This window comes from Crinia signifera, chromosome 9, assembly GCF_055691185.1.
Source record: "Crinia signifera chromosome 9, ASM5569118v1, whole genome shotgun sequence".
NCBI lineage: Eukaryota > Metazoa > Chordata > Amphibia > Anura > Myobatrachidae > Crinia > Crinia signifera.
The window spans coordinates 116,140,891-116,167,798 of record NC_139225.1 but is presented as its reverse complement, the minus strand read 5'-3'; the positions used below and the strand labels follow the sequence as shown (position 1 = coordinate 116,167,798).

General features: G+C 43.4%; 2 protein-coding genes across 3 annotated transcripts in view; one reads left to right on the top strand and one right to left on the bottom strand.

Annotated features, from left to right (window-relative positions):
• Nucleotides 1-8,519, top strand: part of LOC146035877 (endothelin receptor type B-like) — a 39,245-nt gene extending 30,726 nt beyond the window's left edge. The window contains exons 5-8 of the mRNA XM_083159568.1: nucleotides 1,111-1,260; nucleotides 3,138-3,271; nucleotides 4,847-4,955; nucleotides 6,395-8,519. Coding sequence (XP_083015694.1) covers nucleotides 1,111-1,260; nucleotides 3,138-3,271; nucleotides 4,847-4,955; nucleotides 6,395-6,544 — 543 coding nt within the window. The 3' untranslated portion in view covers nucleotides 6,545-8,519. The remainder of the gene's footprint in view (nucleotides 1-1,110; nucleotides 1,261-3,137; nucleotides 3,272-4,846; nucleotides 4,956-6,394) is intronic.
• A 3,649-nt stretch (nucleotides 8,520-12,168) lies between these two features.
• Nucleotides 12,169-18,274, bottom strand: LOC146035878 (DNA-directed RNA polymerases I and III subunit RPAC2-like). Of its 2 annotated transcripts, XM_083159570.1 has the most exons (6): nucleotides 18,080-18,274; nucleotides 16,332-16,429; nucleotides 15,130-15,206; nucleotides 14,385-14,467; nucleotides 12,494-12,553; nucleotides 12,169-12,392 (listed from the first exon to the last, which is right to left on the bottom strand). In XM_083159570.1, exons 1-5 carry the CDS (start codon nucleotides 18,119-18,121, stop codon nucleotides 12,506-12,508), a joined length of 348 nt encoding a protein of 115 aa, XP_083015696.1. In that variant the 5' UTR covers nucleotides 18,122-18,274; the 3' UTR covers nucleotides 12,169-12,392; nucleotides 12,494-12,505. The 2 variants fall into 2 exon arrangements, with proteins under 2 accessions (XP_083015696.1, XP_083015695.1); XM_083159569.1 differs by lacking the exon at nucleotides 12,169-12,392 and having other exon boundaries at nucleotides 12,441-12,553; nucleotides 18,080-18,267.
• Nucleotides 18,275-26,908: the final 8,634 nt, after the last annotated feature.

The following is a 26,908-nucleotide window of genomic DNA, read 5'->3' as shown; positions in this document are numbered from 1 at the left end:
CTACATTGTACTTAATGGGTAAGTTTACAAAGATGGGAGTTCTGTTAAAATGGGATGTTGCCCATAGCAACCAATCAGATTATACTTCTTATTTATTTAACACCTTCTACAAAATAGGTAAAATCTGATTGGTTGCTGTGGGCATCATTCCATCTTCAACATAGTTCCAATCTTTGTGAATTAAACCCCCCCCCCCCCCCCCCCAAGATAAGAAGCGCCACCTCCTCAGCGTTAGTAAAGCCAATGGCTTCACTGTGACTTGTAATTGGAAGGCTTACCTGCCAGACACCCGCATAACACACAGTTCCACTGAGAGGTGTACCCTCCCTCCGGAACGGCCAGTCTGCCTCCGGAACTGCCAGTCTGGGCTACGGCAGGCAGAGAGTTAGGTTCCTGTAGGAAGCCACTCTCTGCCTCGCCATGCAGACACACCCCATAGCAGCCAGGCTTTTGCGTGTGTTCAGTACCACCACTGGTACTGTGCTTGCACCGGGTCCCGGTGCCTGAGAGCTGTATTATACAGACGCCGAGGCCCTTGGCCGGAAACCAATGGGGACATGGCAGGGATCAGCGCATATCTGGCAGCATGACCAGCAGTAGCCCTCTCCTACTCACACTTAGAAGCTAACGCTGTTCTGGACCCATAGCAGCCATACTCCCTCCAGTGGTTGTAGTAAAGTTCCTTCACTCTGCAGTGATGGCATTGCAGTTCATTGAACATGTCTATTTGGGAGAGGTCACACGTTTGTCCACAGAAGTAATAGCCAGAATGTACCCAGCTGCACGCTATAGCACACATGTCTGAGGGGGATGCGGTTAATTTAATAAAATAGCGTGCCGAGCGTAGCGAGGCACCGGGCCCGCTGCGTGGCGAGCGCAGCGAGCCCGCAAGGGGGGGCGATCCATGTCCCCCCCTTGTCGGGATTTCGGCGGTCGGGATTCCAGTGTCGGGATTCCAAACGCCGGGATCCCGACCGCCGGGAAATCGTATCGGATCCGTCTGAGGACACTATCACTCAGGACGTCAAACCTTGCATCTCGCTTAATGACATATAATACAGAAATATAGATGGCAGTGGGATAAACATAATCTCTTTTTGTGTGTTCTAGTTCTACCAAGAAGTGAAGGTATGGTGGCTGTTTGGCTTTTACTTCTGCCTGCCCCTGGTCTGTACAGGGATCTTCTACACTTTGATGTCCTGCGAGATGCTGAGCATGAAGAATGGGATGAGGATCGCACTGAATGACCACATGAAGCAGGTAGGAGCGGCCAATAAACCACATTAGGCCTCATCCTACTGCTGCCATAAAGAGTACTGAAAATATTATAAATAACATGTTCCTACAAGCAACGAGCCCTGGAAAAAGCCACACACTGTCTCATTAACCACTATGACGCTTTACAGATAAAAATCAAAGACATTTCTAACAAGACTTTTTGTGTTGTTAAATGCATTCGAATTTTTTCAGCCAGAACCTGAGATAGCCGCACTATTAGTTCACACTTATAAGATTAGTTCCACTTTGCAGAGAGGCGCCACCAGGAACGGGGTCTGACGTGGGTGGTTCCGGGATACTATGGTCAGTTTAGGGTGAGGCCCAATTTGACAATTTTATACAGTCATGAGTGTTGGAAGGTTTGATACCCATACAGCTAGTTATAGCGACACGTGGTATCAGGCATATAGCGCCAGCTACGATCCACATTATATTTCTGTAAAAGTAAAATATTTGTTGCTATTAGATGGCCATGTTTCCTCTTCTCCCTTACCAGTATACAGCCATTGAATGTAAGACAAAGAGCATGGTTATTATAAGGGTTCCTTTACAAGAGCCTGGTTTTAATACCGAAAGAATCAAGGGGTCTGAGGGCCCTGGTCAGTAGCTTACAATTTGTAGGTAAATAGGCCTATGATACGCGAGTATAGGTGCTACAGTTGCTTCAATCACAACTTAAGAGCACAAGATGGTTTACCCCCGATAAAGTAACCTTCTCGTCTGAAGGTGATGTGAGCCTGCAGTGTTTGGTATGATGATGTTCAGACAGGAAGTGATGCTTTTGTTGGATGCTACCGCGTCTGCACACTAAAGCTGTGTACACACGGTGCGATTTGGTCGCTGAGCGATTTTGGCTTAAAAATCGCTCAGCAATATATTGCTCCGTGTACCGTTTTCATCAGCGACCAGCGATTTTGGCTGAAAATTGCAAGCTATTCTGTCTCTATCTCATTTTGACTAGAAATCGCTGCTGCACAGTGCATTGTGCACCAGCGATTTTTAGCCATAATGGGAGGAGCATGCTCCCGCAACCATGAAGGGCTGGCCACGGGAGCGCACTCCTAGCGATTTATCTCCCACAGCACATGAAATCACTGGCAATATGGTCGCTTAGCGACTATATTGCCAGAATTATGTGCTGAAATCACCCCCATGTGTACACAGCTTAACATGACGTGAGTCGGAGTCAGCCTCCATGGCACTATATAGATGGTAAATGGAGACATACTTATCTTGGTTAAGCAAAGACACATCTGTGTATATTGCATTTTGGTCCAGCCACATTGCAAGGTTATTGGTACTTTATACTATAGGATTCAGTCATACAGCAATGTTAGCCTGGGGTCAATAGGTTGTGTGAGTGTGGAAATAAAACTTCTGGAAGTTTTGTGTAAACCAGGCATGTCCAACGTTGGCCCTCCAGATGTTTTGAAACGACACATCCCAGCATGCTTTGCAATAGTTTTAGCATTCTCGAATAGCAAAACGGTGGCAAAGCATGCTGGGATGTGTAGTTTCACAACATCTGGAGGGCCAACGTTGGACATGCCTGGTGTAAACTGTGCCGATACCTTTATAGCTTCCTGTAACTATGTCCAACCCTGAGATAGTGTATACTGTATGACTTATTATATATCAGATTGTCCGAGATCACTTTTATAAATCTTAACTAGTGTATAATGCTTGCTTGCTTCTTCCAAGCATTGTGTGAAAGAACTGCAAAAGATTTGCAAGGCAGCCGTACTTGCCCCTGTATAAGTTTCAAAATGACATTGGCACCAGAGACACCCTGTGATTTACAATCAGCATATTACCTGTGAGCATTAAACTAACTTTGTTTTATTTTGTTTTTTTAAAAGCGGAGGGAAGTGGCTAAGACAGTGTTCTGTTTGGTGGTGATATTCGCCCTCTGCTGGTTACCTCTGCATGTGAGCAGCATCCTGAAAAAAACGGTGTATGACGGAAGAGATCCACACAGGTGTGAGCTACTTAGGTAAGATCCCAGCTAGGTCGGCTTCCTACAGACGTAGGCGGGTATTCATTACCAGATGAATTTTTCGCCATGTGAAAAAACGGCGGAGATTCGCCTTTTCCGTATTCAATCACAGGCATTTTTGCAAATTTAGTACATGTTCGCACATGCCTGTTCACTTTTTTTTTTTTTTAGATGAAATGTCATGGGCGAAAAACGGCCGTAAACACGGTTGAAAACGGCCACAAATTAGTGTAAACCACACGGCAATTTCGCCAATACTATATTTTTCGCCCAGGCTAAAAATTCTCAGTGGGAATGAATATCCAAATCTATTTTGCCCCCCCAAAAAAACTGGCGTTTTTTTCGCCTGCCGAAAATTTCATCGAGGATTGAATACCCCCCATAATGTTACAGGTACTCCCTGTGTGGGAGCATAAAAGACTTACATACTTCAATCATGAACCAAATTATTTTGGGGGGAAAACGTAAGAAACCAAAGAACAAACCAATTAGCTTCTGTAATTTCATTTTTCAAACACAGCCTGTAAAATGGCAGTTAAGAGCTGATTGATTGGTAAATTATTTCTCTCCATTGTTGCCAAACCTTGATACATCTTCCGCTTATAGAAGAACATCTTTGAGACCACAGGTCAAGAGAACGCTCCTGAAGAAACAATGCTATAATCGCCCTACATTGGAGATTTCACGATCGAACCTTAAATGAAGACTTTTAAGAACAATTTAGCAACAAACACAAAGCTTTAGGAAATTATATATGCAACTTTGTTTTTATTACTGTGTGAGCTGTTTGTCTGAAATGATTCACAGGGGCTTACACATTTCAATTTGATGACTGACGATTATAGACAAACTCTTCTGTAATCTACTTGCTCCCTGTCACCTGGGTATTTAAACTGGTGCCTTTAAAAAATCTATTTTGAAAATTTAAAGTGAAGTGGACCTATTTAGCATTTCCTTTGGCAAATTATTAATCATCTACATGTGAATAAAGCACAGATATATTAAACCGCTCTCTCCTTATAATGCATCAAAATTGTCCTTGAGAATAAAAACAGACCACTACAGTCCTAAATAACTATTGCCGCCACCAACCGCCCAAGCCCATCTGTTTCCTCTTTCACTTTGCACAATTGAATATTTTTTTTAATTGATAATTATCTATCCAGCACTGATCAGGAAGTGTGCAGAAAATGGCCACTACATTACTCTCCTGCCTAATGCACTGCAGCCTTCACATAGAACATTTGCGCTAAACATTACAGAATTTTCACGGGTTGAATGTGCAAGACAGGCCAGATATACCAACCCTTCCCGTTCCTTAATCGGTCTGTCAGTATTTCATACTGCTGAGCAATATAACAAGCTAGACTTTTGGTGTGTGACATGCAGGAGAGTGAATGCCGCAGCCTGAGCACAAATATGGCCGACAACGGCACTTCCTCTCCTGAAACACAGAATGCGTAGTCAGAAAAGCTGAATAATTCAGAAACTTTTCATTTTAATATAGCTATATATAATATAATTTTATCTGACAGACATGCACCCATTAACTTCTCCGATTTCCTTTTCCAGCTTCTTCTTAGTCATGAATTACATTGGGATCAATATGGCCTCCCTGAATTCCTGCATAAACCCTGTGGCGCTCTATTTCGTCAGCAGAAAGTTCAAAAACTGCTTCCGGGTAAGAGTTATTTCAGTAATACACTGTGGTAGGAAAAAGAAAATCGTTATCTTGCAGGGACAAGTACTCCGAAAAATATTACAATCTACGCTCATTGTTGGAAGTAGAACTTCAGAATTTAGACCAAATTCAGCATGGATCGCTAAATTAAGTAAATGCCATTGCTGCAATCAAATAGTTGCCGCACAGACAAAAAGAGGAAACGTCCATTGCAGAAATTGCAAATGCATCACAAAAAGCGATGCATACGCAGATCCATTCGCAAAAAAAAAACAGAACATCGAAGATTACTTTTCATCAAGTCAATGGCTTCCACAATTCAGGCAGAAAGCAGTCATCGTGGAATGTGGAAAAACCCACACAAAAAATGAATAACACACCAAAAAACTATGTTTTTCCTCTCCTTAAATGCTGGCTTCCTGTCGATCAAACTGCGATTGCATTAAAGCAAAATGTGCATTCAGAATCATTTGCAAATTGCAGTTGCATAGTTGGAATCTGAAAGCTGCATATGTGCGTTCATTCGCTAATTAACTGGATTGGGTACTAGGGGCAAAAACAAATGTGTCGTATATAAATTAACTTTGGTTTCTATTTGGATGGTACTTGAAAATACCGGATTTAACCCTCTATCAGAAAAAGCCTAGGCGCTAGGTTCACAAATTCACAACTTTTGCAAGATGCCAATTCTCATCAGTTCTGACCATGTGGGTCTAGAATATATTATTGTTGTTAAATTTTCAGGTCAAAAACACCAAGAATCACAAAAACCATTACATAGTAAATTTAAGTCTAAAATATCCAGATAACGGCTCTCGTACCTTTTACCTATAATACGGAGTGCCATAAAATCTTAAATTTCTTGATGTTTAGCAGTATCTAGGCTATAATAAGAGGCAGACTAGATGGGCCAAGTGGTTCTTATCTGCCGTCAAATTCTATGTTTCTATAGTTCTGCTATACATTATATTATATATACACAGTATAAATTTGAAACATTCCATCCCTGTTTCTTTCATTGCCATCCTTTGACAATTGTTACTGCCAATTAAAGGAAATGTCTATTCCATAAAAATCTAAAAAAAGAGAGGAATTACAAATATGAATTGTAGACTGATTAAAATTTTCCATGGCTGACATTAATAAAATTGTGCATTTAATCAGGGGCACATCTATTAAGCCTGGTGAAGTGATAAAGTGATGGGTGATAATGCAACAGCCAATCAGCTTCCAAAAGTCAAATTACTTGCTCGATTACAGTTAACGCAGCAGCCAATCAGCTTCCATCACCAGCCCTTTATCACTTCACCAGGCTTAATAAACCTGCCTCTTACTTTCCATTTAACATCTAATAAATTACACTGTACAGTAACGCATCCGATATTTGCAAATCAATATTGTTATCACATAGTCATTTTGTTTGGCTCTCTCTCCCGCAGTCCTGCCTTTGCTGCTGGTGCCACCGCCCAAGTTTAACGATCACTCCAATGGATGAAAAAGGCTCTGGAGGAAAGTGGAAAGCCAATGGTCATGACCTGGTTCTGGATCGCAGCAGTTCTCGCCTCACAAACAAATACAGTTCTTCCTGAGAGCAAATGAAAGATGCCATTTCCCACCACATAATCGCTAAGCATTTATTCTGTACTTAGTTGGTCGGAATGCCCTGTGGGCATGTTTTTCCAGAGATGGCATCCTGCGTGTGTGTAACATTCCAATTTATTTCAGGATCAAAAACCAGGGGCCACCAAGATTAGTGGATACATTACAATCGGAAAATGTGACAATAGCGGCTTACGTCTCGCTCCACGACCTCATCAAAGCGGGTTTCCAATCCAGAGGCGCTATTCACCGAGGAGAAATGAAGCTGCCCGGCTAGTCTGTGATCCAGGGAAACCTGACACAGCCATTAATCTTCTTAGGACAATATTCTAGTTACCATGCCAGTGGTATTAGCATTATGAGATTATTATATGTATGAACTGCCTAACACTGCCATCCAAATTGTTCATGTAGTATAGTTTTGTTTTTTCCATAGTTAACAGACTTTCTAAATATTATCATGACTTTGTATAATTTTTCTGAACATACAGAAAAGGAGCACTTACATATCCTTTTTAGCAAGCCTAAGCAATTAATTACTCGCCAACTGATGATGACGTACCAGACCCTGGGCATTCTGGGATATGCAATACACCAGCACAAGTTCCCTGGCCTGGCTTCATATAAATTTTGCTATCATGTTTAAAACCATAGTTCAACCAAATACACCTTTTTATTCTAAATATACCTAATTTTGATTCCTCTAAATCAAAATCTGGTCTAAATTGGTGTTTGGTGTATCATGTACTAATATAGGCACAACACTGATAAGCCAGCATTCTGGGTTCCACCAATGTGCCGGCACACCAGTTTTGCCGGATTATCAGTGGTGTACCTGCATTGCATATGATCCCCCCCCCACCCACAGCCTTTTGTAGATAAACTGAGAATGAGGAAAATATAGCAATATTAAGTGCCTTATACAGTCTTATAACATGTACATAGATTTAGAAACTTTATACGCTAGAATTTTTCTACTATTTGTACCACACAATGCCTCCGAAAATATACATACACATAGATATATATATATATATCTATATATATATATATATATATATATATATATATATATATATATATATATATATATATATATATATATATATATATATATATATATCTCTCTCTCTCTATCTCAAAGGCAAGAAGTTAGAGAGCATAATATTGAGTTAAGATTACTAAACCCTCATCCACCGCCGGTGACCGAAGTTGGTTTGTCAGTATTTAGACCACACCTTTTCTTTCTATCCAGCCAATAGAGGAAGGTCTCCACCATTACCAGGATCTAAGCAGTATGTAACCGTAGCCATTTGCAAAATCTGTCCAATAATGTCCGGGACTTGAACCAATTGCTTTTTAACAATGCCATAATTGATGTGACTACTTGGTCTGGGGGATGAAGGTCTAACTTTTGGGAGCTGAAGAGTAACAATGACATACTGTATGCTGGTTATCCCCAGTTACAGAAGAATGTGGCAGCAGTGACCAATAGTATCAAGTCACCATTGCAGAGCGCCTCCGAGTGGAGGCAGGCGATACGAGGGCAACTGCTGACTTTACCGATTGGTCTAATGACTATTAGCACCGGTGTCTGACACTGGAAAGCATGAATAGGCAACAGGGGATTTTGGTATTCAAAGAGGTTTGGACATGTCAGGAATATGTCAAAGCACTCTTAGGTTGTCCCCACTTCTGAACATTAGTGTTTTATAATATTTCACCACATCATGTACATAGTTATTCATGTAGTATAACCTGTTTCATCAGCTGTTCCGAACACCAGCATTGTAGACTGGACGGCTTGATATTCTCACGTCGGTAATGATTGTCTTATGTAAATACATGTATGCAAACTGTATTGTAGTTAGAGGAATGCTAGGATTTCACAGACTGTTACCTGTCATTGTAAAGTAATACGTACATTTTGATTATTGTTTTAAATTAAAGTGTTTCATATTGGTAGCATTGTGCAAAGCAAAGTCTTATTTATCAACCAAGATAAACACTCTGTAAAGCGTGTACAAATGGCAGAGCCCTAATATTCTAAAGGGGCCCACACACGGGGAGATGTTCTGAGCGATGCCAGATCACTCTGTAAAGCGTGTACAAATGGCAGAGCCCTAATATTCTAAAGGGGCCCACACACGGGGAGATGTTCTGAGCGATGCCAGATCACTCAGCATACAGCAATATGGGAGAACACTGGCCCTACATTTATCCAGCGTACTGGATATAACAACTCGCCAGGCGATAGCAACACACGGGGCCGTGAATCTCTATCGCCCCTACACACGGCGCGATGAAGTGCCATTTTCTAATAGATATGGTGAGATCGCTTTAAAAAATATCCTGAATCGATCCGTGTGTATGCCCCATAAGAGTACAGATGATTTATTACATTGGAAACAGAGAACACAACTTCATAGTAACCTGTGATCCTGAATGGACGAATAACAGAACATGCTCTGGGGGGCTGATGTAACCACCCAGTTATACTACTTACTAGGGATGGCCATCAATGATTCGAAATCGATGGAGGAGAACCAGATGGTTTCCCTCCTTTTTTTCTTTTCAAAGTGCCGGAACACTGACCATAGCTCCACCCCCAAAGCTCCACGGGCCAGTCAGTCGAAGAAAATGGATGACCATCAATAGGTAAAACTATCGATGGAGATCCATCACATAGTATTAAACTATCAATGGCTGGTTGCAGTATCGCCATTGATGGCGACTGCACCAATGGCCATCCCTACTACTTATAGGAGCAGAATTTATAATTACTTTCTGTCTGGATTTTCCTTATAAATTGTGATTTCTCCATTTAATAGGTACTGAGCCATTAGCAAATCAGACCCAAGGGAGAAGATGGTAGTTGTAAATGGAAATGAATGATATTATGGCAAATTTGGAGACTTTGGCAGAAATCATGGAACTTCTATTCATTGAGTACTACCGATGTGGCCATACACTAATAAAGATTTGCTTTTGGACACATATTTGGAGCGAACACAAAAGTAATTCCACTAACCAGATGACAGATAATTGTCAGACATACAGCCCTAATGGGGCGTACACATGGGGTGATTTCAGGGCATTTTCAAAGCGATCTCACTAGATAACGATGCGCGGCCCCGTGCGTTGCTATCGCCCGGCGATTAATATCTAGAGTGCTGGATAAGTCTAATTGATCGCCGATCAGGGCCGGTGTTCTCACTAGAGAACACTGGCCCTGACAGATCGCTCGTTGGGCAGCGCAGTGTGCTGAGCGATCTACTTTGCTCAGATAGCTCAATTCGATTATCAGCAATATCCAGCAGCTGTGCGCATTACATAACAATATCAGAGCAACACCGTTCCTTTAACTGTGGACTGCAACGGGGTCGGGAGATATGAATAGGAAACATGAGCCTGTATTGTGCCGCTATTACCAGCAGTTATGATTACTTATCATAAATTTTACATTTAATTGAACTGGTCCCACCCTAACAGTCTACACTTCAGAATAATCTAGGGGTGCCGGACGGGGTACCGACAGGCATTCACCCAACGTCGGGGTCCCGACTGTCAAAACACCGACAGCCGGTTCCCGACGGCCATCGGCCACTTTCCCTCATGGGGGTCCACGAGGGAGAATAGAATAGGTGGCTCGCGTAACGAGCCAACGTGCCCGTAATGTGGCGAGCCCACAAGGGGCTTTGTTGGGCTCACCATGCTGTCTGGGTCCAGCCTGTCGGGATCCCGACGTCGGGCTAATGACTGTCGGAACCCTATACCACACCCTAATTTAGAAGGTGTGTGCAAGACATAAAAGGATCATGGGCTTATTTTGCCCCTTTCGGTACTAATAAAAAGCTTGCTGACCCAATACTACTGGCGGTTTGGCCACCACAGCAAAAGGCAGTGTATGCCCTGTAGCCAAATGATAGAAGTCTGCTCTCTACTATTTATATATTATGTATTAGGGAACGAATGATATAGTGCCCCCTTTCGAGAGAACTCAGTCTTCCATGAAAAGTCCCCATTTTGGTTGTACTTCAGTGGAAGAATCTATCCACCCATCTTTAAACTGGCTTCTAGATCAGGCTTTCCCAACCACGGTCCTCAAGGCACACCAACAGTGCAGGTTTTGTAGATATCCAGGCATCTGTGCTGAAGCCTGGATATCACTAAAACCTGCACTGTTGGTGTGCCTTGAGGACCGTGGTTGGGAATGCCTGATCTAGAGTATGGCCAACTGCTGCATAATGAGAAGAGGATTCCAGGGAGTGTGGTCACATTGTTCTCTATAGGTGGCACACAGACTGGAGCAGCCAGTAGTGCTGATCTGTTAGGTATGTAATCTATCCATAAGCTTTATTTGTAGCTTGAGAAATACAAAAGGTTAACTTAGGGCAAGACTGTGAGTGAGTAGCTTGGTGATAATATTTATGCCCTGAAGAGTATGCAAGTCATATGACTAACGGCAATGGTGCACATCCAGCCTCCTTTAGAAGGAAACACTCAGAATCAATAGAGTGTAAACAGGAAAAAAAACATGTAATAAGTGATTGGCAACATGTATCTGAAGGTCCATACACATCGGGTGATTTTGCCCAGCGTGTATGGATAGTGATGATGTGAACATCAATGGTCTTAAAATCACTCCGTGCATACACAGAGCTATTTTCCCCCTGGCCAGCAATTTTCACAGGGGTGGACAACTTTCCATAACACGATGCTATAGAAAGCCGTCAACCGCATCCCTCATCTGCTGGTAATACTGGCAGCGATGATGTGGGAGCACGCATCAGTAGTCTCGTTGCTGCCCTGTACACACTGGGCAGCTTTTGAGCTGAAAGCAGCTCAAATTATAAAACGGAGCTGCTTTCAGCTCAAAATCGCCCAGTGTGTATGGGCCTTTATTCATAACCACTAAAGAGGAGGCCGGGTTTATCATATAATTAAAGTTATGGGTTTGTGTGACTGCAAGCATCCCCAGCTACTGGCAGTCATAGGGGTAAACCTACCAAGATGGGATGTTGTCCATAGCAACCAGTCAGAGTCTACTTATTTATTTAGCACCTTCTAGAAGAGAGGTCCTCAAACGGTTTTGCTTTGGGACCCCAACAGACAATAAAAATAATGACAGGACCCCAGCAAGTTACTGCAAAAGGCCCTCACATCACATGTGTAGTCAGCAGACAGCACATACATGGCAGCATTGTGGAGGCACAGAGTAATGGGAGGAGTCTAACATAACAGACAATTCAACAGATTTTTCAGACTCCTTGAATCACTGACTGAGATTAGAAAAGTCATCAGCCTGATGGTCAGCAACATGGAGTCGCGACCCCATGCTGAGAAGGTCGGGACCCACAGCTTGGGAACCGCTGTTCTAGAAGATAATAGATACTAGATAGAATCCCCTCTTCATCAGAACTCCCATCTTAGTAAATTTACCCCAAAGTGTTCACATTTAACAAATTAAGTGCCAAGTGAAGGTGTGAAAATTCCCAAGCAAAACATTTTTATGCATCATAATGACCAGTAATGTTTACCTTATACATACACCACATTTTTATTTGAATTAATATAATAAACGTGAACAACGCTGACATTTATAGCAGATATTTTAAACACCGCTCACTAAAATCTTGGCACTCAAAAGGTTAACATGTGACTGGGAAATGACTCCAAGCAGCACTAAACTATAAACTGCTGTGTAACACCCAACACGCGCACATACGTGAGTGAGGTTCTGATCATATAATCTCCTACGTGGCTAGTGATTGAGCTGAAGGACGTAATCGCTTTACTGCTTGGCTGAGACTACTGCACATACATCCACTCTTTTACCTATATAGAAAACTGTGTATATTAAAAATTCCAGAATAAGAATGAGGCTTATTAAAAAATAATATTTTATAATACAGAATACACATCATTAGGCAACATACATAACAGCGGAATCATTCCATTGGAGCGTCCTTCTGGTCATTGTACCGTGTCATACTGGTCTGTAAAACAAAGAACACAATGTAAGACTCCGCTTGCCCAAATAAGCATTGCAAAGACAGCCTCCATGTGCGAACGGTTAGGTTCTCTGCAGAACAGTAAGTAAAATGGGAAAGCAAAGGAAATCTAAAGCCACAAAAGCACAAAATTATTTTCAACCGCAAACTGCCTTGCGTAAGAACCCACCCAACAAGCGTTGGTTTTAGTCACTATCTGGGCTCCTTGTGATCATTTATCCGAAATTAACAGTTCTACAAAGGAGGAAAACCGCATCAATGAAACCGATCTACTACAGAAATCTCCACTGAACTAGAAAGCTGAGGTTTCTGTGGTAAATATATAGAGAGACATGGGTAAAGAGTAAGCAGGGTGTAGCCCACACTAGATTTATGTAGGATTCATATATTACCCAATGCTTTAGAGAGAATATGTAACCAACCACATCAGAACATTTTTAAGTTGGATGGAGGCGAGGGGCCAAGAGATCATCAGACCTTGTTGTGTGTGCCCCTCCCCCCTCCATTTCCAACTGGCCTGGATGCAAGTAGTCAGGGGCGATTTCCAGGCTCCGCTGCCAACACCAGTTCTCAGCAGCCGCTGCTGAGTGTGCTGCTGCGGGCAATGGAGCCAGCAGACAAGCAGAATCATCACTGGAGAGCTTGAGCTGGGTCGCAGTAGCTCTGGCTTTAGGTCCCCAGAGACAAGAAGGACAGGGGTACTCACCCCGTGACACCCCCCCCCACACATCAATCAGGCACTGTCGGGGGATGTGGTGTGCATTATATAAATAGGCATGGCCCCTACACAATATGGAAAAGGTGGTGTAATGTGTGGTCTTTAAGTTAAAAGCCTGCACAATACATCTCCCCCTCCATGCAGTTCAGCAAAGGGGCTGAGAACCCTTGAGCTAGATGGCAGAGCATAAGATTACCACACAAAATGGAGTGGGTCCATTACACACAGCATTTTTCTTGAGCAGCACAGAGGTGACTCCATCACGGTATATCAATATTTCCCAATTCAATTATTTCCATAAAAATGTGCACACGCACACACACAGGGTACCAGCTCATTTCTTTTCAATTTAGTTATGTTTCTTCTCCAAACGCCCAAAAGTAGAATAATGTGTCTAGTAAGGTAAGGCCTTAGAAAACAAAGATTTACCAAAGATTAATGGAAAGCCTTGGATCTTCACCCACCCCCAAGAATAAGGAACTGGACAAAATAAGGAGTAGTAGAGAAAAGACTATTCAGCTCTCGTCTGACAGCCACCACCGAAGGGGAGAGAGAGAAAAAACTCCCAAAAAAAAAAAAAAAAATCAACCAGAAAAACAAATTCCACAGGAGACACAATGGGGTAGATGTATTAAGCAGTGAGACAAGGGAGAAGTGAGCCAGTGTAGAAGTGGACCATGGCAACCAATCAGCTGCTCTGTATAAGTTTATTTTCATTATTTATAATTATATATGCTACTTCAGTGCTGATTGGTTGCCATGGGCCACTTCTCCTCCCTTATCAGTGTTTCATACATCTACCCCAGATATATAAAGAAGTGGATATTTTTACGGAGCTTTCTGGTAGTTATGATCCTGGAGTTTAAAAAAAAAGCCAAAAAAACAGGAGTTTACGTTTCCCTTTTTAAATCCCTTAGCCAGAACCTGGGTACACAGGCGGCTTTAATATACCACAGAGTGAAATCTGAAGTCATACAGTCGTGCATAGAATTATACATGTCATACAGGCAAACTTATGCTTACTCAGCTAACATTTTTATGCAGATGTCAATCATTGCTGAAAATATTAACCTGGAGGTTTTACTATTATTATCACACCTCAAATGTGTTGAGCACATGCTGGCAGACATCCATGACTTCAGTGAGGCCTTTCCTGAAGGGCTCGATTGCTGGCAGACCATCTGTAAGAATGTGTAAAAAATAAAAAAAAAAGAACAGGTTACAGTGGTCAGATAAAAGCCACAGCTGCTACCAGTACATGGCCAGATATGTGACAGCGCCAGAGGGGTAACTGAGCAGTTTTCTATGGGAAACCAGATATGGTTACAGTGGGGTAAAGGTGTGGTGGAACACAGCAACACTGGTTATGCTTCATATTTCTCCTGTTACAAACCTAGTTTTTTTTACCATGTCAGCATAGAGGGAGAATGTGTGCATAGTGTAGCAAGGCACCGAGGACAAAGCATGGAATGCACAGCAAAGTACTACGAGTCACACTAACCGGGGGTACATGTCACCATGGCCACCAAACAATGTGAAAAACTAATCTCTACCTTTTTTTCATGTCGATATTTTGACCCTGTCGACCTATTGTATGTTCACCTTTTTGCTGTAGACCTATTGACTGTCTACTTATACACTGTCTATCTAATAATCCTCACCCAGCCGTTATTAGAGGGATACATACGGATGACCAGCAGTCAGAATACGGATGTCGGCATCCCAAAAGAACATTTTCGTGAGGGGTCAAGTAAGTATATATGTATGATAGCGACTAATATGACGTGGGGTGCCAGCCATACAGAGCAGTGAATACACAACATAAGTAACTTCAAGTACATACTTCGTGTCTGGATGCGAAAATTGATTTTGCTCTCAGATGGATGAGTAATGCTGTATCCACAGAACTCTATCTCCGGGCTAGAACAGGAAGAGAGACATCAAAAAAGGTCAATTGTAAAACATAAATTGCTTAAAAAAGGACAATCTATAAAATCTGAAATTTTAACCTAGTATCTATCTATATTAATCACAGATCTTCAAAATGTGTTACATTAGTCACATTACAGGTACAGGTGTACCCCATTACACTATGGGCCTTATTCTAGTTCACTCTTAGAGGCAAATTCCTTCTGCATGTGCAGGGGGGCAGATGTAACAGGTGCAGATAGAATTAGATTTGGGCGAGTTATTTTGTTTCTGTGCAGGGAAAATACTGACTGCTTTACTTTTACACTGCAATATAGATTTCACTTTGAAGAAAAACCCCACCCAAATCTAGTTCTCTCTGCACATGTTATATCTGCCCCACCTGCAGTGCACATGGTTTTGTCCATTTGAGAAGGAATTTGCCTCTAAGAGTGAACTAGAATAAGGCCCTATTGCTGCACTTGTGTCAAACATCCCATCTCAGTGCAATCTGGCACAAAAGTGTTTTATGATTGCAATGCAAAGTGCTACAATGCAGCGACCAAGTCATTGCGAGGCGGGACCAGGGCAGCACTGGGAAACAACAGCATCTCCCAGTGGCGACTTTACAGTGCAGTGAAAAGGACCTGGACTGTGTCGACTCAATCACACTGCCTCTGGACCTGCGGGTCTTGACCACGGTTGAAATACTGTGGCGCTGGACCCGGGACAATCTTTCAAGACCCTTTCACACGGACCAATTTCCCGTTAGGTTACGCATTCATGTGCAATAATCCATTAAATATGTGTCAGTGTGAAAGGGGTATAATGTATCAATACTAATACCTACCATGCTTGGGCTGCTCCCTCCAATGCTGGCATTTATCAGGGATTATACTTCAGGTGCCTGAACCACCAGAAGCACAAGCCATCAAAAGCCTACCCTCAGAGTCACAATATCCATGGATCTAATGTGTTACCGCGCCACCACGGGTCCTTTTCCGTGCAATAAAATCCTTTAAGTGGATACTGCGATAAAGACCATTGATCATAAATTGTCATATCAGGCTATGTTCATCGGCTTAAAATGATCACATATAATTGAATACCTCCCTAAAACGGAGAACAGAAACTCACTTCTTCATGACCATATAGCGCAGAGAATTCCCCAGTGTGTGATCTTCTTCATGCAGCACAAATGTCACACAGGACTCGTCTGTCCCATTAGCCTGGACCTTTTAAGAAAAGAAGACTTTATACATGGTATTGTGATAACCCAAACTATTAACAATATCCCAATCAGGAGATACTAGAGTCCTAGTGTAAGACAAGGGGCAAAGATATTTGCTCAAGCCCTTGGCTTGAATGTCCATACACATGGGCAAGTCCTTTTATCTGAAAAAGTCCTTTAGGAAAGAAGTGTTATCTGGTAAATAATGCCGGTGCCTAAAATGTCTTAAAATGTGAACACTTCAACTTAATTTCCCCAATACAAACTGTTTTCTGCCACAACCCAAAAATAAAGTGGTAGGTTAATTCACCTATTTTCCCAAAACATGTGTAAAATGAGCTTGCAACCATTGTTTGGCAATACCAACAGGTCTAAAGCTAATTCATACTATATAATTATTGGTATGATTTGCTAGTAATCGATTGACCGGCCTATAAAGTGTGTATGTGGTAGTGGATTAGTGGAATAGCATTGGGATGGGCATCGGTGCAGACGCCATCGATAGTGGTAAACTATTTGATGGATAACCATCGATAGTTTTAGCTATCGATGGTCAGCCATTATATTTGACTGAATGGCCCAATCACAACTCGGGGGCGGGACTTCCGGTGTCAGGGGCCAAGCTATGCTCCGTGTACCGGCACCTTGACAAAAAAAAGTAAATCGATGACAAAAGTGTTCGACATCGGCCATAAACCATCAATGATTTCAAATCATTGACGGTCATCCCTAGTCAGAGGTGGTAGAGGCTAAGACAATAGAGCAATTTAAACATGCTTGGGATAGGCATATTAATATCCATATAAAGAACTAGGATTCAAAAAGGGTTGAGATTCCCTAGGATAAGAAGGGGCAGACTAGATGGGCCAAGCGGTTTTATCTGCCATCATATTCTATGTTTTTTGATTGAATGGTTCTAAGATCTCAGCCCCAATCTCCCAATATCGACCGATGAGTGCAGTCTCAATAATCCGACCATATGTTCCGATGTAAAAGTCAGGGAGTGTGTGGGTAAAGCCATTTTTTTCCCCTCAGCCAATGGAACGAGAAATCTGCAGATTTTTCATACATAACAAAAAGCATGCACCACGCAAAATGGGACCATCATCTAATCAAAGAGTTGTCCGTAATAATAAAAATTTGACAGTATCTAGTTTAAAGCTAATTGTCCACTAGATGGTACTATTTCATTAGTGTCATCCTTAAACTGGCAGAGATACGATTTCCTTGAGATGTGATTAAACTGTGTGTTTGTTTTGTGTCCCATCTCATCCACCCCAGTATGTAATTCAACTAGAGAACCAGATACATTTTTAGCTATAGTGGGCTACCTTTTTTTATTGCAGAGAGATAAACACCACCATCGATGTGCACCAGTTATAGACATCATTATAGATAAGGGGGAGGGGAGTTGCATTTTGCAGATGCATACTATAACACCAAGGTATGGTCCACTTAATCATTATAAATTCATTATAGATAAAATGTAGTAGTAATAATAATAATAATAATAATGGTGTGTGCGGTGCTGTACGCAATGTGAGCACTGCAGTATACTGATACAGTGAGGCCAGCGTCTAGCTCGGGTGCAGTGTAGCCCAGTCTCCCATGCTGTACCATGTACTAGGAGGGAACAATCCGCATAAGCGCATACCATTTCAAGCACCGGCTTCTTCTCCGCTCCTGCAGCTGCCATGCTTTTGCCCCAGCACTTGCGCGCACTCCCCGCGTCACTCACCACTGGAGTCGCGCCGCAAATTACATCACAAAACCCCAGGAGGTTCTGGGAGTTGTAGTCACAGATGCGCAGGAATAGATCCAGGACAGGTGTGCTGAAGGAGCTGCTGGTGTGACGACCATGTGACCAGCTCTACTCACCAGACGGGAGGGGGAGTATCAGCCCCACAGGAGTCCGCTTGATATGCTGCCCACAAACTATAATAGCTATGCTAATAGATACAAATGATAATTCTTATTCATCAGATGGGGAAACTTTATATTAATTATCACATCACAGATTCATTTCAGATAACATTCATCCGAATTTCATTACTTGATTAAATGAGCACATTTTCCAGCTTGTGTAAGGGCACAGATTAGGGTGATTTAAATAAACACAGTTCATTCAGCAGCTCATCCATGCAGTTTCTTAAGGTGCGTACACACTGGGCGACTTTTACCCGGCTAAGCGATCTTCACGGGGGGTGAACCACTTGTGTGCTGGATAACTGCCCGACAGGGGGATCTTGACAGTCAGTATCCCGATGTTGGAATCCCGACTGCCGGTGTTCCAACATGGGGGACCCTGACCCACTGGGGCTATTCTCCCTTGTTGGGGTCCACAACCCTCAGAGGGAGAATGGAACCTGTGGCGATCGAAGCGAGCCACCGAGCTCGTAAAGGGGCTTCTCAGCACTCACCCCAGTGTCATAACAATAGCACCGCAGCCCCCGTGGTCGCAGGGAGGTGCTGTGTAAGTGCCGGTGCCAGGGGTCCCCCCCCCCCAGCTTTACCTGTATTCGCTGCGGTGGTCTCGGCTCCCCTCCTGGCTTCATTCTGATGCTAATAGCTCTGGAGACGGACCATCATAAAATGTCTGCCCCCATATAGCAGACAGTTCTCTGAAACTGTCTGCTGTATGGGAGTGGATATTTTGTGATGGTCCGTTCTTCATAGCATCAGAATGAAGCCAGTACCACCACAGCGAATACAGGTAAATCCGTGGGGGATGGGGGGAGGGGCACGACTTTATTATCGGTGGGGGGCGCTCAAATTATAGTTACGCCACTGGCTCACCCCCCCGTCGGAGCATCGGCAGTCGGGATTCTGATAGTCGGGATCCCCCCCTATCGGACTGCCTATCGCCCGCACATACTCGCTAGGAGATTTTGAGCTCAAAATGGAAAAACTGAGCTACAGGTTTAGGGCCTGATTCAGTAGGTAAACGGCGCCCCGCTGAATGCACGTGTTCCCTCCGGCCACCCAAATCCCTGCTACACTTACACATCCGCTTGCATGTGCCGCACAGAGGAAAAATCATTTGATAGTTACTCACCATCGAATGATTTTTCCTCTGTTCGATGTAAAAAGTAAGCCAGGACTTACTTGTCATTAGAAGGCTTTCCGGCAAATTGGGGACAGGCACTGATGTCATCGCCCACCCCAAACATTCAGGGGGCACGCCTGCATTTTGTGTAGTCCGCCCAGCATTTCCGTTTCAATGGGCATGCCCACTGTTAAATACAATACAAGCAAAATAATCAGTTCGCCTTGTGCATAGGCAGAATTTCCCCTTTTTCCCCCCATTCAAACACACCACGAAACATCAGGTGCCCATCCCGGAATGCTCCCCGCCTGTCAATCTGGCAGCGAGTGAAAAAGATGCTCGTTGCGGGAGGTTGCACGTGCGCAGACCCCCACCATCGGGGAAGGGGCCAAATTGGGTCCCTGTGTATGGGCCTTTAAGCTGGATACCCACCTAAAGATTTATCTGTCCAATCTATCTCGTGGGAACAAAAACATGGAAATGTATGGGAACAAATGACAATCAAATATTTGCTCCAAAACATTGGAGAACCGAGAATGATTGATGATACAAATTGGTCAAAGTCATTTAGTTTAAAGCAGCCCATACACGTCCCGATGCGGGCTTCAATAGCACGGATCACATTGCATTGCATTGCATGTGCATCCGTTGTGCATGCAATGCAATGCAAGCACATACTTTTTGTACTGTGCGATGAGGTGCCGCACCTCAAAGCACAGAACGGACAGCCTGGCATCGCAGCGTGTATGGGCTGCTTTAGAAATGTTGATTGTTATTTTCTCATATACATTTTTGTTTCCACCAGATTGGACAGATAAAAGCTTTGGTGTGTACCCAGCCTTAGGGCCAGGTGTAACCAGCTTCAAAAACAGCTAGCCAATCAGCTCCTAACTGCCATATTACAGGCTGGATTTGAAAAATGACAGGTAGACACTGGTACATCTGGCCCTTAGTGAGGCACAGAATCTGCAGTTTAGAATAATGCAGTTCTTTTTCACACCTCCATTTGTATAGAATTAATAAAATATTTGCATGTAATATGTTAATGAGGGTCTGATTCAGACAGGTTGTGCGAATTTGCACAGTGGCCGATAATTGACAGACTGTGCATGCGTACGGCCTGTAGTATGTATGTGTGACGCCTGCTAGTGAAGAAATCCCTTTCCTTTGCTAGCATATTGCAAGGTGATTCACAGGAAATAGGCGTCTGGGGTGGTAACCGGCCGTTTCGTGGGCACGCTAAGAAAAGGATAGGCGTGCCTAGGACAATGTAGATGTTCCCAAGTGTTTTAGGGGTTGGTGTGTGACATCAGCAATAGGCCTGGTATGCCTGTATTCATCGCTGATCGCTTCAAATTGACTCAGCAGTGGTCAGGTCTGAATGACCCCCTGAGAACAGTGAAGATGAATTGATACTTATTCCATTTGTTAATGGAGATCCACTTTCTTGTAGCGATTATAGCAGCATTCCAATTACCCTTTTGAAGATCCTCAACGTTTCCAACTGCTGGTGGCTTCCAGATTATGCAGTCCTTCCTGAAATCCTCTCCCTGGGGTGACTGATGTTAGTCTTGCTAATATATATGGCGTATGGGTACCTTTTTAATGTGTTTGTCCGCCTCTGTCAGTGCAAGGCCTGTGGAGTGATATCGGGAGTCACCCAGCCAATGAGAGGACGGAGGAAGTGGGGTGTACCTGTAGTGGGATACGTTCATTAGGTCTACAGCAACTAGATTGACGTCACAGCATAATGCAAACTCCTCAGTTTGTTCCAGTGGTCCCTGCCGTAGCCCACACCTCCGGCCTATCACCATCATCAGGAACAATGACCTCCTGCCCTGGAAACACTTATATCAATTAGCTACAGGTGCTGTTAATCAGCCCAACCCGGATCACATCAGTTAGGAAACCTGGAGTTGATCTAATTTTTTTGCTGCCGCTTCTACGCTAAAACCTGGTCTGGATTTCCACTTTATCGTCATGTGGAAATTTGTTGTTTATGACACAATACATAGATAATAAGATGAGAAAAATAGGGTGAAATTTAATAGGATGAGAGATTCAGAAAGTGAGAGTTTTAGTAAGAGATCTCGAGGTTTTTTTAAAGCGGCAATCATTTACACTGCAAAACCAGTTTGATTTTGCAGTGTAAATGATTGCCGCTTTTTAAAAAAAAAAATGGAGATTTCTTACCAAATCTCTAACTTTCTGAATCCCTGATCCTATTACGTTTCACACCTAGTTCCTTATAGTATAGAACATGGGTTTTCAAACTGTGGCCCTCCAGATGTTGTGAAACTACAAATCCCAGCATCAAAGAAGAATTGGGGTTCCGGACTTTTAAGACGCAGAGGAATTACGATGGTATATCAAGCGTCGGTACCGTAGTAGATCTTATCGACACCTTGAATATTTTACTCTCTCAATATACTTCCAGCATTATAGCAATATAGGAAAAAATCAACAGAGAAAGCCAATGATTATGTAACATTCAACATGTGCGGGATGGTTTCAAATTAATACGAGCAGAAAAGGTATGGACGGGCGTACCCCACTCACAGTATCTATGGCGGGTATAGGCACGTAGCGTTTTCTTTCTTTTTACTGTCCCTCAGGGCTTTTGATTGACTTCTTTAGCTCCGAATAAGTATACATGAAAATAAAATTAAACAACAAATGTGTAGATTCGCTTTTCCAGATTTAAAACATTAGTTCCCTCAGAAAGGAGGAAAACAATTTTCCTTTGTGTGAGCTTAGCTTACTCACCCAATAATAGGTGGAGGTACACATATAAAGGTTTCTTTTGAGTATGACAAAATTAATTAAATACACAAGTGATAAATTTCAGATGGGCGTATCCCCACTCACGGTGTTTCAGTGATGTATAAGCCCGTAGCGGGTTCTTTTTAGAGATGTGCGGCGGCCACTTTTTCGGGTTTTGGTTTTGGATCTGGATCTCCCTTCGTGTTTTTGGATCTGGATTGGTTTTGGCAAAACCACCCTTGTGGGTTTTGGATCTGGATTTTTATGAAAAAATGGTAAAAATGGCTAAAATAACAGAATTTGGGCCTGTTTTTGCCCCTAAAGTATTATTAGCCTCAATAACATTAGTTTCCACTCATTTCTAGTCAACTTTGATCACTTCACAGCTTGCAAAATTGCTTTCATTTAATGTAGTTGGGCCAAAAGGGTATACCGAGGTAGCTGGATGACTAAACTAAGCGACAGCAGTGGGCATCACATACTGTACATGTGGACCTTACACTTCCAACCTGGCACATCTTGGAAGCAGAGCGGCACTGCAGGGGCAGACAGGGTGGCAGTTTAATAAACTATCCCAAAAAAAGAGAAATGCTCCAAAGAGCAAAAAATACAAAGAGGTATCGGCCTTGTCATGACTGGTGGTAGCAGCTTCAGCACTTCTATCAGGTTGCTGATCTCCCACTATTTCCTCCTCCATCATCCTCCAAAAATGTGTTTTTATTTTATTTATTACTTTTATTTATTTTACTTACTTTACACTGGACACAGCCTGTCACACTGGAAACAGCCCCTTGGACACTGGACACTGCCCCTGGACACAGCCCCTGGACACTGGACACAGCCTGTCACCCTGGACACAGCCCCTGGACAATGGACACAGCCTCTGGACACAGCTCCTGTACACTGGACACAGCCCCTGTCACACTGGACACAGGATATATGTCGTCACACTGGACACAGGATATGTCACACTGGATACTGGATATATGTCATCACACTGGACACAGGCTATATGTCGTCACACTGGACAATGGATATATGTCACTCCTGGACACAGGATATATGCCGTCACACAATGGTTAGATGTCACACTGGACACAGGATATATGTCGTCACACTGGACACAGGATATATGTCGTCACACTGGACACAGGATATATGTCGTCACACTGGACACTGGATATATGTCGTCACACTGGACACTGGATATATGTCGTCACACTGGACACAGGATATATGTCGTCACACTGGACACTGGATATATGTCGTCCCACTGGACACAGAATATATGTCGTCACACTGGACACAGGATATATGTCGTCACACTGGAGACTGGATATATGTCGTCACACTGGACACTGGATATATGTCGTCACACTGGACAATGGATATATGTCACGCTGGACACAGGATATATGCCGGCACACATTACATGTCACACTGGACACAGGATATATGTTGTGACTTGTGACACTGGACACAGGATATATTGTCGTCACACTGGACACTGGATAGATGTCATCACACTGGACACAGGATATATGTCGTCACACTGGACACAGGATATGTCGTCAGTCGTCACACATGACAGGACACAGGATATATGTCGTGAGTGACTCGTGACACTGGACAATGGATAAGATATAGGCCGTCACACTGGACACAGCCCCTTGTATTACTGCAGCCCCTGTACACAGTGTACTACTCAGAAGCACTGCAGCCCCTGCGTATGAGCACTGCAGCACTGAGTTAGTTAGTTAAATCACAAAAAACACAGGATTCAGGGCTAAATAAATCACAACACAGGGCTTAGGGCTAAATAAATCACAACAGGGCACGGGCCACAGGACAGCCCCTGGACAGTGGACACTGCAGCCCCTGCGTGTGAGCACTGCAGCACCTAGTTAGTTAAATCACACTACAGGGCTCAGGCCTATAAACAGTCACTGACTCAGTCTACAACACAGGGCAGTGAGGGCACAGGGCAGGTCACGGAGCACAGCACAGGGCAGGTCACGAGCACAGCACAGGGCAGTGAGGGCACAGGGCAGGTCACGGAGCACAGCACAGGGCAGTGAGGGCACAGGGCAGGTCATGGAGCACAGCACAGGGCAGTGAGGGCACAGAGCAGGTCACGGAGCACAGCACAGGGCAGTGAGGGCACAGGGCAGGTCATGGAGCACAGCACGGAGCACATGGCACAGAGCACAGCACGGAGCACACGGAGCTTCCCAACCACCCACTTCCCTCTCCAAGATTGGAGTGAAGATGGCGGGGCGCGCGTGCGTCTTTTATAAGATCCCGCGAGAATCCGACAGCGCGATGATGACGTTCGGCCTCGTTATTGGTCCAGAATTCAGGCGGGAACTCCCGAGCCGGCTCGGATCTGGCCCGGATCCCCGATATTCGGATCTGACGGATCTCGGGGATCCGGACCCGCTCATCTCTAGTTCTTTTCCTTGTGTCTCCTACTCTTAAGAGCATTCCAATTTCTCCATCCAGTGGTGATATATAAAAAGTGAAAAAATATATGCAGTGTGTAGAATTGTTTCAGACACTCTATATAGAGGAATTATAGGTAATTTTCAACAAGAAGTGATATACAGGGAGCGTACCAAGACTCATACTGTATAATGCTAGTTAAAGTGTGTAAAGGTTTCTTTAGTGCAGAAGACCACAATCCTTCACCGTGCAGACAAAGAAAGTGCAGTATACCCGGGGGGTAGATATATCAAAAAAGTGCTGAATCAGCTAGCGTACCCGACTTACGGTAAGGTAAGTCTTTATGTTCACGTAGCGTTTTCTTTGCCCTATATTCTTCTCCCACTTTCCTCTCTCTCACCAATCCAATCAGTATATATATATATATCTCCCTTTGCATTCTGCAGGAGACTCCCTGAAATAGCAGCAATCTCCCTCTCTCCCTCATAAGTCTAGCAATCTCCCTCATTTCACCTAGCCCACATTACACTGTTACATTTTTTGGGGGGAAATGAATGAGAGATAGTTACACTGAATCATGAGCGCCATTTCCCAGCACTTTACCAAGTATAGTAGCTCTTACTAACTGCTTTGGGGCTCATCTACATTTGGATATGTCATTTTACAAGATTCCTCTCAGATGTAGCAGTACACACCCACGCTTCTAGGTGCCACGTGCACAATCTCTTTTCACAATCTCTCCATATATGGAACTAGACACGCCCTTTGGGTGGAGCTTGACACGCCTTCTTAATGGGGCGCTGTGCAAAATTCTACTACCAACTATAATCTCCCTGAAATTAGTTTTCAAAACTAGGCAAGTATGGTTTTACAACAGCTGGAGGGCCACAGGTTGGACATGCCTGGTCTAGGTGATCTGCCCTATTTGTGTGCAATTCTTTGCTGCTAGAACATTAGGCATGCCAGCTATGCAATAGAAAACTACTCTGACAGCATGTCACTGTGACTCCTGGATAGGAAAGAAGATAGAGTCAACAGCACCTGAGTCAGGTAGAGAGAAATGGGGGCTGTGAGACCCCATAGACTCTGGCAGTGACAGCCTGAAAGCTGCCAGTAGCCATAATGACAAAGCCAGGAGTTTATCCAGGCCTGAGACAGAGCGTGAGATGGCTGGTTCTAGCTCCAGTTTGATGAGTTCATACAGATGGAAAATGTTGTTACACTTGAGACGAAATATCATTAAATAAAGCAGGTTTGTGCTGCCTCCGCGGTACCTGCGTAACCTGATGACATGTTCAGTTTCCTTATATAGTGCCTGCCTGTGCTTATGGGCTTTTTTTATGGGAAACATACTTGAGCTGTGAGTGATGTTTTATTAAGTTCACATGTCAAACACAAATGGAAAGTGTGGTACATTTTAGATTCCTATTTTGACATATATTTCCTTGTTTTATGGCTCTATGACTGGTCATAATGCACATGAGGCGCTACTGCTGTGGGCATAATGGGCCTTATGCTAGTTCACTCTTAGAGGCAAATTCCTTCTTAGCTGGACAAAACCATGTGCACTGCAGGGGGGCAGATGTAACATGTGCAGAGAGATTTAGCTTTGGGTGAGTTATTTTGTTTCTGTGCACTTATTTTTACACTGCAATATAGATCTCACTTGCAAGAAAAACCCCACCCAAATCTAATTCTCTCTGCACGTTACATCTGCCCCCTGTAGTGCACATGGTTTTGTCCAGCTAAGAAGGAATTTGCCTCTAAGAGTGAACTAGAACAATGCCCTATGTGTATAAGCTGCACTACGACTGCAGGCATAATGTGTATAAGAGGCGCTACTACTGCGGTCATTATGTTTATAAGATGCGCTTCTTCCATGGGCATAATGTGTACAAGGTTCTACTACCATGGGCATAATGTGTAAAAGAAGCACTACTACCTTAGGCATTATGGCCCTTATTCAGATTTGATCGCAGTACAAATTTGTTCTCAAAATAAGCAAAAACATGTGCACTACAGGTGGGGCAGATGTAACATGTGCAGAGAGAGTTAAATTTGGGTGGGGTGTGTTGAAATTGAAATCTAAATTGCAGTGTAAAAATAATGCAGCCAGTATTTACCCTGCACAGAAACAAAATAACTCACACAAATCTAATTATATCTGCACCTGTTACATCTGCCCCACCTGCAGTGCCCATTTTGAGAATAAATTTGTCCTGCGATCAGATC